Source organism: Macaca mulatta, chromosome 14, assembly GCF_049350105.2.
Source record: "Macaca mulatta isolate MMU2019108-1 chromosome 14, T2T-MMU8v2.0, whole genome shotgun sequence".
NCBI lineage: Eukaryota > Metazoa > Chordata > Mammalia > Primates > Cercopithecidae > Macaca > Macaca mulatta.
Window position 1 is genome coordinate 95,553,277 of NC_133419.1, and position 12,284 is coordinate 95,565,560.

The following is a 12,284-nucleotide window of genomic DNA, read 5'->3' on the forward strand; positions in this document are numbered from 1 at the left end:
GGCCTCCCAAAGTGCTGGGATTACAGGCTTGAGCCACTGCGCCCGGCCCTCTGATTTCTTGATCAATAACTTATAGAACATTTAAGACATGAATTTTAACTTCTTCCGTCACTTTGAGTTTATGCTGTAAAACAAATTTTTCTCCTGAATGGAACCATCTAGAGCATCTGGAGCCATTGGGAATGGTGAGAATTTCCCCACTTCTCTGTCTTTCCTTGGATATTAAAAAGGTATAAGACCTGTTGGTCTGTAGTGCATATTCTGGACAGAGAAGAACTAAAATTGCTGTACAGATTGTGGAAGGGTCATTTCTCTCACTGTTCTTTCTATCTATGAACTGAAAAGGTACATTTTCAATATAAACATCCAATAATTACTTTCAAAATGGGAATTACAAGGGTTCTTTAGGGTGAACATTCTGATCTGCATTGTCTTCAGCTATTGTGAAAATCCTTATTTTTAATAGTGGCTTTATGGTGTTGTTTTAGAAACTCAGTATGATTTCATTTTTAGAAACAAAAACATGTTTATATCATCACTGGAAATCAGAGAGGAAAACATGATTAGTTTTTTGCTCATGAAAAGAGGAAAGGGAAGCAATTATAATAGAATGATATATTGTAGGGTGGATGGAACTGAAGCTGCTGTCTATTAGTATGCAATTGGATTCACCCAGTATCTCAATGGAATGATCAATATGATTAGAAGCTTGGGAGCTTCTTTTCAAGTGGGCAACATCAATTAATCAACTAACTCAGCGGTTCTCAATCAGAGGCAATTTTGCCCCCTAGGGGACATTTGGCAATGTCTGGAGACAGTTTTTGTTTTCAAAAATGAAGGTGGAGGGGGTGGTTGCCACTGGCATCTAGTGGGTAGAGGCCATCCCTACAATGCACTGGGCAGTCTCTCACAAGAATCATCAGCCCCAAATGTCAGAGGGCCAGGGTTGAGAAACCCTGCAATAATATCAGCCAAAGAAGTATTACAAGTTTTCAATACTCCCAAGGTTTCTGTAGTAGTGGTAGCAAATAATGTTTAAAATAACCATCATGTATTGAATATCTATTCCATGCCAGGATCTTTATATTTATAGCTGGTCTGTCTCAGTCCGGGTCTGACACCGGGTTTGTTTGGGGCCAACGTCTCCATTCTTCTTCCTAACCCCATTTGGTGCAGGTGCATTTTCTCTGGACATCAGCATATCTATCCTCAGTTTCTTGTGTTTATCTAGATAAAATTATGTGTTTAGTGCATATTGGGTAATATGCTTACAGGAGAAAGTAGTCAAGCAAGAAGAGACTGGTGTGTCACTATGGGTGTGAAACTAAAAACATCCCGACAAACAGGCCTCAGATCTATAACTTAATAATCCAGCCAAACCACCTGTGTAGCCTGGTAGCACAGAGCCTAGTCCTCAGTAGGTACTTAATAAATATTTGTTGGGAAACTTTTTTCATAATCCACACAGAGTCCTTGGTAAGCTTCAAATGGAGCGGGATTTTCAAATGACTCTTCTGTTGCATAACATTTTATTTGTTCCAGGGGCAGTTTCCTCATCCATAGGCACCTGATATTTCCAGAACTACACAAATGTCGTACCTTGTGTATCTTCCCACTTGCCCTCCACATTTTCCTCCTTTTTGTTTTTCGTTCTTTCACTCTGAGTCAATCTGGTCCTGACAAGGGCTCATCCCCTTGCCCTTTGCTCTCCTTACGACAATGTACACACAGCACCCTCTGCTTCAGGCACTGTCGGTATTCCCTGAATTATGCTCCTGCCAACAGTTTGCAGGGCAGGGCATGTGTCAGAATCTTCAGAGGAGACATGTGCTGTGTGGAAAAGCTTATTTGAGAATATGATTTTATATTTAGAAAAAGGCAAGAAAAAACACACTAGAGTTGACCCTTGAACAGTGCAGGAGTCATGGGCGCTGACCCCCTCATACAGTTGAAAATCCAAATATAACTTTTGACTCCCCAAAAACGTAACTACTAATAGCCTACTGTTGACTGGAAGCCTTACCGATAATATAAACAGTTGATTAACACATATTTCATACGTTATATGTATTAATACAGTATTCTTACAATAAAGAATAAGCTATAGAAAAGAAAATGTTATTAAGAAAATCACGAGGAAGAGACGATCATCATAAAAGTCTTTATCCTTGTCATCTTCACATTGAGTAGGCTGAGGAGGAGGAAGAAGGGGTAGGTTGGGCTTGCTGGCTCAGGGTGGCAGAGGTGGAGGAAGATCTGTGTGTAAGCTGACCTGCACTGTTCAAACCTGTGTTGTGCAAGGGTCTACTGTATTGCCATTGTAAAACAGAGAGCTGAAAGAAAAGCTTGGAAAAAAACTTCTCACCTGGTGATCATATGGGGGCTTATTAACTCTGGGGTTGATGTGACCATTTGATGTTTATAAAAAGAAGAGGTTAAAAGAAAAGGTGTTTAGAAGCATGGCAGTATACGCTTTCCTTCCTTGTGTCCATGCCTTTGCTAGAAATTTCCTCCTTCTCTCAGCACCTGGATTTCTTGGAACCCGCCCTTTTTCCCCTGTGCATAATTCTTCTATGCTCCCATAATGCTTTGTGTCTAATCTCTAGTATGTTCACCATCATCTTTTATCTTTAGCACACTACACTCTGATGTAGTAAATACTTCTGAAAGAGAATTGCAGGAGCGCTGTGACTAACCCCAGTGAGCCAGCTGGAAACCTCAATGTGCTAGGAGTCATTTCGAGTGGATTCCAGGAGTGAACCTTTAGAGATTCAGAAATTTGGACGTGGAACATGAGGAATTTAAATTTTTACATGCTTTGGTTCATAAGTTACACTTCAGAAAGTGCTTGAACTTGAACTTTAAAAATATCCTTACTTGTTCTAGGAGCAAAACAAGCATTTTGATCAAAGCAGCCTGGGTGCATTCAATCATTGGTTTGTTCATTCAACAGTCATTAATGGAGAACTACCAATTGTAGTGACCTGTCCCAGGTGAGGCTGTGTGTAGTAGCTGTCCGTTATGTAGTCATGTTCATTCACTCTCCTTTTGCTGTTTGGCTTCTCTGTCTTTGCAAGCCCAAGCCCATTCTTAGGACCCATTCAAAGTATTAGCTGGTAAGGACTTTATTTTTTTTTTATTTTTTGTTTTTTTGCTTTTTTGTTTTTTTGTTTTTGAGACGGAGTCTCGCTCTGTCGCCCAGGCTGGAGTGCAGTGGCTGGATCTCAGCTCACTGCAAGCTCTGACTCCCGGGTTTACGCCATTCTCCTGCCTCAGCCTCCCGAGTAGCTGGGACTACAGGCGCCCGCCACCTCACCCGGCTAGTTTTTTGTATTTTTTAGTAGAGACGGGGTTTCACCATATTAGCCAAGATGGTCTCGATCTCCTGACCTCGTGATCCACCCGTCTCGGCCTCCCAAAGTGCTGGGATTACAGGCTTGAGCCACCGCGCCTGGCCAGGACTTTAAATGTTTGTCAAGAAGGGGTGCTGAGAAGAGTGAGAGGGGAAAGAAATTTGCATTTTAACGGAGTATTTAAATTCCTTGGTATTTCAAATTACTGGAGAAGAGGAGGGTTTCTAACTTTTACTGAATTCCTAGATGTGCCCAGCACTTGACCTGTAGTATCTCATTTAACCCTTGCAATAAGTTTATGAAGCAAGTGTTATTATTTTGCAGAGGAGGAAGCTGAGGCTGTCCGTGTCTGGAAATAGATAGAACATGGACTAGAAGCAGGTCTTACTGTAAAGGCCCTGCTCATTCTCCTCTATCAGGATGCCTCTGTTACCTCAACATTCTTCCCGCCTCTATGCTTTTTGGGAATAGCTTGGTATCACTGGAACATCCTAGTACTCATCCTGTTTTGAGTGAAAGACTGCTCTCTGGGCTGCCCCAAAGAGCACTAAAATTGGCCCATCATCTTCTTAACTTTCCTAGGAGTGAGTGAATGACAACTTGGGTCACTTTAGAAAGGATGCTGACCTTTAGGATGAGTGCATAGATCCAAAGAAAGCACAGATATGGACTGGTTCATTACCTTGCTGTTAGTGAAGGTGTGTTCATTTTTTATGGTAAACATACTTTATTTTCATTTGACACAAACCAGACATCAGAATCTCCAGCCAAGTGTACTGAAAGATGTTCTTTCTTGTTAGTCAGATTCAAAGTCTTTTTTGCAGGCCTTAGTTTCTGAACAGTAGATTCAGGAACTAAGTTAAGGCCTGAAAAGATGATTTGTTTTCTGCATTTGATGTAGAGCTTATTCACAGATGAGGAAATTAAGACACAGGAGGGAAACATTGGCCTCCAGCAGTGCTTTCTGCCTGTGCTTCCATGTATCTGATTACTAGGTATTAATTTGAGGAGTCTAGGCTAGGTCCACCTGATTGAATCAGAAGATTTTTGAACCCACAAGCTGTGCCTAACACTTCATTGTGGGTCTAAGAATCTGTAGCATTTGATAGAGGGACCCATTTCTTGAAACTTCCTCTGACTTCCATGCCTTTAAGTTTTTCCAGCTCTCCTACTTCTCCAGATTCTTCCTCTTCTCCCTCCTTCTTTCCCTATTTTCCAATTGTGGACATTCTCCAAATGAACTGATCTTCAAAGCTTCATCCCTCTTTTCCTCTGCACCTCTGTCCTCAACTTCTCACCCAGTCCCTTGTTCCTTGTTTCCTCTTGCCCAGATGATAGTAAGTCACTCAGCATCTTTCTCAAACCGTTTCCTCTTCTCAACTGTGCTTCATCTGTCATTGGCCTAATGATCCATTCTTCTAACACTGCAAAATCTATTCTTTCTATCACTAGGTTAACTTGATTACTTTGTCCTTTTCCCCAGGATAAACAATGAGTCAATGAGAATAATAAAATCTTGCTTCAAAGATTTGATACCTTTCTTTATGACATTTGGTATCTTCAAAGATATGGTATCTCTCATTTCCTTTTTATCACCTCTATCAACCTCACCTATCATTGCTTCCTGCAACTATCCCAGATAGTCTCTTGAAATAATAATAGCAAATGCATGTTGAATACCACAGGCATTGTGCTGAGTATTTTACATTTGTTACTTTATTCAGTCTTTACAACCACTCTGTGAGATGCTATTTTCTCCATCTTGCCAAAAAGGATACTGAGGTTTAGAGAAGTTAGACAACTTGCTCAACGTTACACAGCTACTGAATGGTGGAGCTCCAACTCAGCTCATGCCTGTTTTGTTCTAAACTTGATGGTTGTAACTTGGAAATTCTGCTGCTTCCTAGAATATAGGATGGTATCTAGGAGTGGGCAATTAGTAAAGATTAGTTTCCTTTCTTCTTTTTCTATCCATCACTTCTTCCCCAATTTGTACTGAATTCACACAAATGCTAGGTCAATCAGTGGTCCCTTCACTGTCCATAAGATAACCACTTCAGCGCCGAATTTGCAATTCAGGGTTCACAATGTGCAGTACAAGGCACATTGAGGCAGAAGTTGTTTCTGTCCCTGGCTTTGCTACTAAACTTGTTCTGTAACATTGGACAAGTCATTCAACAGCTATGCCTGAGCTGCTTCATCCGGCAAGTGAAAGGTTTGGTTGACACTTTCTTCGATTCTTTCCAGGCCTACATTTTTGTGACGTTGTTATTCTGCCTTCCCTTGTTTTCTCCTCCTTTCTGGTAAAAATTCTTTCCTCTATGACTTCTTCCCAAGCACCCAGACCTTGTCATCTCCCTCTTCGCTGTTGCCTCTGCTTGCCCAGTGCTGCCTTTTCCTCTTCCTGCTGTGTCTGAACTCCACCACCCTCCCAGGCTCTTCCTTCTGTGTAAAGTTAGTGCCTCTCTCCACCTTTCCCAGGCATCTGCAGTACTTGGATCTCATGCTTTGTTGCTTGCCTGTTTTCTGTTCACATAGCTTGTCTTCTTAGACAGATAACAGATCCTTGAAGGGATGGTGAGCTGCTCTAAGTTTCTTTTGTGTGTACCAGGGTAGATGACTTTAAATGGAGTAGTTATTTCATAAATAATTGTTAAGTGATTACATTTGGGCTTTATCTTGAGAGCAGTTTACTCAGTAGGAGGGCCCATCAGGGGAATCAGAATCAGGGCACACAACCCACCCGAATTGATGACAGTCCGGTTAGGGAACTGCCACAATCCAGGGAGGAGTCCCTGAAGGCCCGGCCTAGTGAGCAGGTAAACAGAGGCAGGGAGCACCGGATAAGAGAGGCTTGGTGTGCGCTGACTCTCCCACTGACATCCTGGGCAGCAACTGCACAGTTACATGGCGTTCTCTTCTCCAAGCAGTAGAGCTGCCCAGAAGTAGCCAGGCAGAAGTGCTGTGGGACACGCTTGGGCACCCCAGAACAGGGATCCAGAGAGCAGCGAGTATAAACCAATATAATGAGGTGAATGAGTAGTTCTTAGCACAGCCTGATTTTAAGAGGTGGGGCAACATTTTCCCAGAGTTGCTTACTTTCTTTACCTCTGCTCAGGCAGATAACAGCCTGGGGATTTGTGGCCAGAGGATGTACGGTTCTGCGAACACATTTAATATCCAAGGCTGTCAGGTCTGTTTTGGCCCTTCTGTTTGTCAGCGGAGCACATAGTAGCAGCTTATCGCCCAATCTCAGGTGCGAGATGGAAGCACTGGGGCCTGGGGAATGCTGAGAAAAGTGTGGCCACTTTCCACCTGGAAATTCCACTTAAGAAGAAGAAGGAAAAAAAAAAAAAAACAGCCTAAGCAGATTTAGACTTTTTGGCAGATCCGGAAACAGAATTTTGGCCTACATTGGGCTGGTGGGAAGGAAGACAAAGTGGAGGGAGAACTGGTGACTCTGAAATTAATCAAAACCCGGTAGGGAACAAAGCAAGGGAGGCTGTCGCCCTCCTAAGTCTCAGGGAGACACGTCAGCTTGAGCTCCGGGCAATTTCGGTCTGGCAGTCTCGCGGCCCGGGGAGGGGCGGCGGGTGTCTGCAGACGGGCTCTAGGGCCCAGCGGCCGGGCGCCACGGCGGGGGTGGAGTGTAGGGTTATAGTGACGAGCCCAGGCGACCCTCCCCGGCCCGCGCGCGGGGATCGAGGAGCGCGGACGGCGGCGGGAGCGCGCGAGAAGCTCTAGGACCCAGCAGCGGTTGTCGCGTTTGGGGCTGAGGTGAAGCCCTGTGTGAATGGGGTTGATTGTCCGGCGCCTCTTCCCGGCGCTGCCCCAGGCCATGTCCAGCGCACTGCCCAGCGGCCGCCTTCCCCAGCCGAGGGAGTGAACTAGCCATGATTGCCTCATGTGGAGGGCAAAGTTGCGCCGGGGAACTTGTGAGCCTGCGGTGAAAGGTAACCAGCCCCCACTCGAGGTGCCGGGAGGGCACCTCCGGGTTTCCCACGCGAAGAACCCAGTCGCCCCGGGCTCCCCCGGCCCCTGCTGCTCAGGGAATGGGGCAGCTCCTGGGGGCCCGGGGCTGAGATCCCAGATTGTTGTTTTTAAGCGGGTTCCCTTGACCCGCTCCAGGTCCAGTTGCCTGCGGGCAGGGCCTCAGCGCCTTGCCGTCCCGAGACCCACGTAGACTGAAGTCGTGGCCCCGGGGTTTGGGCCCCGGGGTGCGGCGCGCCCGACGCGGGGCTGGCCTTTCCTGAGGGGCGCAGCCATATGGCCCGATACGCCGAGGCGCGCCCGCGCGCGGGTCTCGCGGCGAGGGAGGGGACGGAAGGGGTGTCCGGTGCCGCTTCCCCCGGCGCGAGACAAAGGCGCGCGCACCGGCCCGCCCGACGGGCTCCGGCGCTCGGGACTGGACCCGTTCTGCCCGCCGGCCAGACCCGGCTCTGGCGGGTGGGGGCGACGAAAGGGTCACATCCCAGCCCCAGGCGTTCGGATCGCGTTAGCTGCTGCTCCTTCTTTGTTCTCTCCCCAGACAAGTTTCTTTGACAAACTGGCGAGTTACATCCAGCTCCCGCTTGCCTGTTAAGGCTGCCTTTACAATAATCTGCTTTCAGGGGGAAAACATTTAAACTTTCCAAATGGAACCGTTTTTTCTTGGAATGTGACATTGTGGCAGAAGGGAGAGTGGCATGTCGGCCGATGACAGCCGAGCGGAGCGGGGGCCCAGTGCCGGTACAGGGGCCGAGCGTGCCCCATAGGCGGCCGGGCTGGAGGACGCGGCGGCAGAGCGGACGAGCCCTGGCGCGCACCTCTAGGGCCTCCCCCACCTGGACTGCGTTCGCGGCGACGTGTCCAAGTTTCCCCCTTCAGAGCCCCAGGCCGAGAATCCCGGGTCTCTGCTCAAAGCTCACGCGCCTCGCGCACCCTACTCTTACTATCTTGACTGATGACTAGGAAGACTTTCCCTTTCCATTTTTTCCCGAAGATATTTGCCTTTTTGGCTTCGGTGTTGGTTTCCTGTCTCTGAGTGGCAAACAGCTTTCGGCCAGGCTAGCGTGTAGATACCTGGACTGGGGTTTCAGAGGTGGGCCCTGGGCGTGCGGCCTTCTGAAACGATGCGGTTTGGACCCAACATTTTGTCCCCGTGTTCCGTCAGCTCCCTTTTTCTGTGAGGCCTTGGTTGCCCATTTTCTTCTCCTGAGGCATGTTGTGAGAATTTAGTTTTTGTACTGCTTATAGAAGGCCTTGGTGATGGTGGGGTACGTAGTCTGGAGAGCCAGTTGTGATACCTCGAAGATGCTTTCGGCTAACCAAAACAGTAACGTGCTAACCTGCTCACCATAAACGAATTAAACCAGAATAGAGGGATATTAATAGCTACAGTTTCAGAAAATTTCCTTCCTTTTCGGGAAGCAAAAAGTCAGGGCTTGAAATATTAAACAATCTTGGCTCCCTGCTTCCAAAACTGGCCTAATGGGTCACTGCCAAACTGGCTGAGATTTCCCCTGGCTGCCTACCACTCGTGGGCCCCGGCTGCTGTGGAAGTCAGACCCAGGTTAACGATTAAGGAGCGCTCTAGATTGCAGGGTCTTAAAGAACCTAGACCAACTGACATTTACTTCCTAGTAAGGTGCTCTGAGCCTTTTAGTGTATTACTTTGAAGGCTGTTTATGAGAATAATGTGGGAACAGTAGTTTAATATACTTTGAACTGTTAGTAAAGGGTGGAAAAGCACTGATTTGACTAGAATGAAGGAAAACACCGATTCGACCAGAATGAAAAGAGTAGGACATAGAGTAGAAGGCTTTATAAAGGCTCTACTTTTCCTTATGATGGTGGTGGGGGTTGAGGGGGGGAGGATGGGAATGTTTAGGTCTTGGAGTGCACTTTTGTTTTTCTGTGATGCATTTTTCAAGATAAGTAAGGAAACCTTTGTAAACCTGTAGGTGTACAGGAGAGAAGGTGCTGTACCTGTAACTCCCCTTTCCCTCCCCCTTCTTTTTAAAATGCATGAAGTCTTGGTCTTTCAGGTTCTTTGCAGATGATGGAGGATGTAGAATACTAATGTTCCAAAGGGCATGTGGAGATCAAAGCATTTAAAAATACATCTTTTCACGGAGGCTAATGGACGATTTTCAGTTTAAATGAGATTTTAAAGTGCTGTCGTTAAGAAAAGCACATGAATGTAGAAATGTGAGTGATTTTATGGGAAGGCACTCTGCTGATCAGACTTGAGAGTGTCTGCCCTGGGCCAGTTAGTCTAGAGGCTGTTGTGGGTAGAACTCGGCTTTTCTGATGTCTACCCCTGTGGAAAAGTGTGGACCCAGGGCCTAGGGAAAAGATGGCTGAACTAATTGAAATGAGCCGGCTGGCTGGTGAGAGTTCTGTCGAAAAGTACAGCCCCTAGGTATCAGTGCTACATTTATTCATAGTAATTTGTGAAAATGCTTTGAAAATGATAAAACACTATATAATGTAACACTTTTGAAAAAAATAATTAATGACATGAAATGGGAATTGCTAGTGAAAATTGTAAAAGTTTGATTTTTCAGGCCAATAAATTAAAAAGAAGTAACTTTGTAAGACCTGCTAATATTTCTGATATATACTCCAAAGTAACCTTTTTTCTTTTCTTTTTTTTTTTTGGTGGTGGGGGGGTGTGGCTATCTGCATTTTAAATGCATAAGGAAGCTCAGGTCAGAAAATTCTGCAGTGTTTTGAATAATTTTTCTCCTATTTTTCATTAATTTTGGCAGGTTCTTATGACTCAGAATTAAGTAGGTAATAAAATCCTCGAAAAGCAAGGGGTAGCGTGGAGGTCAAGTAAAGGGAGATATTTGATTACAAGGTTTGTTGGAAATAGTCTGAGGTTGTTGTGGTTTTATGTTTTGTTTTGTTTTTTTTTTTTTTTGTTTGCCTAGTGATTTTTTTAAAGTTAATTTTGTTGGCTTGGCTTTGTTTTGTCTTGGAGGAGAGGTACAATGTAAATCTTGGCCATTGTGGGTAGGGCAGTCCTCCACTTTTGCTGGAAGGAAGCCACTCCTACTCTTGCTTTATGTATTGGCACCAAGCTGAGTTCTCCTTTAACTTGTGAGGCCCTTGGCTCTGCCCTCATGGCCAGGCCTGGTGAAAACTTAGGGTATATTCATTTTGGACACTCAGCACAGGACTCCTGGACTCCTAAAGGGGCTCACACATCAGGCATTTCCCCCCATCTTTTAGGAGGGAGTAGGAGAGTAGCTGTAAGGTGTTGGAAATGTATCGCTGTTAAGATACTGGAGAATTAGATTTAAGTTTTCAATAACTGTCATCCTAAGGTGTGTATTTAAACCTGTGTTTGAGACCTCACTGGCCAATATTGCAGCTATATACCTCTATTTTGTCATTTTGTTTTTAAGTAAAATGTCTGCTATTTACTTTTTTTTAAGTTTTCTTTTTGAAATGATCGTAGCTTCATAGGAAGTTGCAAAAATAGTAGAGAGGTCCTGTGTACCCTTCACCCAGTTTCCCCATTAGTAACATCTTACATAACCATAGTACAATAGCAGAACCAGGAAATTGACATTGGTACAGTCCACAGAGCATATTCAGATTTCACCAGTTTCACATGCACATGTAAAATTTGTATTTCTATGTATGTACTTCTGTGCATTTTTTCATGTGTAGATTCATGTAACCGCCACCACAATCAAGATACAGACTATTCTATTACCCCAATGATCTTCCTTATGCTACACCTCTATAGTTGCGTGGGCCCTCTTCTCCCCACCCTCACCCTGTTGCTAAACGCTTAGCAACCACTACTCCTGTTCACCATATCTATAATTTTGTCATTTTGAGAATGTTACATAAATACAAGCATGTAGTATGTGAGCTTTTGAGATTGACTTTTTACTCAGCATAATGCCCTGGAGATTCATTCAAATTTTTGCATCTATCAATAGTTTGTTTGTTTTCATTGCTGAGTAGTATTCCATGATATGGATGTACTATGGTTGGTTTAACCATTCACCTGTGGGTTTTTTCCACTTCATGACTATTACACATGAAGTTTTTATGAATATTTATATATAGGTTTTTGTGTAAACATAAGTTTTCGTTTCTCTGGCGTAAATGCCCATGATTGTGATGGCTGGATTGTATGGTAAGTGTGTGTTTAGTTTTTTAAGAAATTGCCAAACTTTTCCAGAGTGTCTGCGCCATTTTACATTCCTATGAGCAGTGTATGAGAGATCCAGTTTATCTGCATCCTCACCAGCATTTGATGTTATTACTATTTTTTATTTTAGTTGTCCTAATAGGTGTTCTAATCTTATCAGGGTTTTAATTTGCATTGCTGCCTTTTTTATGTGTAGAACAGTCTGCCTTTTTTATGTGCTTATTTGCTATCCATATATCCTCTTTGGTGAAATAACTATTCATGCCTTTTGCCCATTCCCCAAGTGGATTATTTATTTTACTGTAGGGCTTTAAGAGTTCTTTATATATTCCAGATACAAGTCCTTAGTCAGATTTGTGGATTGCACATATATTTTCCCAAGTATGTAGCATGTCTTTTTATGTCCTTACCAAGGTCTTTTGCAGATCAAAGGTTTTTAATTTTGATAAAGTACAGTTTATAGATTCCTTTTTTTCTTTAAGGATGGTGCATTTGGTGTCACATCTAAGAACATTTTGCCTAGACCCATGTCTCAAACATTTTCTGCTGTGTTTTCTTCTAAAAGTTTTATAGTTTTACATTTTATTTTTAAGTTATAGTTCACTTTTATCCCTCTTAAGAGTTTATATGTCTTGCTGTTGATCTTATAAACCATCTATTAGGTCTTGAATGTGCACAGATGGACTATCAGGTGTAGTTCCCACTCTGAAGTGCTCACAGATTAGCGGTGTGGCATGTGGATATTACCATGTGTTACTACTATGATAGGGACACAT

At 44.2% G+C, this 12,284-nt stretch overlaps 1 protein-coding gene across 10 annotated transcripts in view; it reads left to right on the forward strand.

Annotated features, from left to right (window-relative positions):
* AMOTL1 (angiomotin like 1) overlaps positions 1-12,284 on the forward strand; it is a 173,964-nt gene that overhangs the window by 57,259 nt on the left and 104,421 nt on the right. For 2 of the 10 annotated variants that reach the window (XM_015115495.3, XM_028833916.2), the window contains exon 1: positions 7,084-7,306. The exons of the other annotated variants lie outside the window; for them this stretch is intronic. In XM_015115495.3, the coding sequence (XP_014970981.2) occupies positions 7,258-7,306 (49 nt within the window). In that variant the 5' untranslated portion in view covers positions 7,084-7,257. Of the gene's footprint in view, positions 1-7,083; positions 7,307-12,284 lie in introns of those variants that run through there. 10 annotated transcript variants of the gene reach the window in all.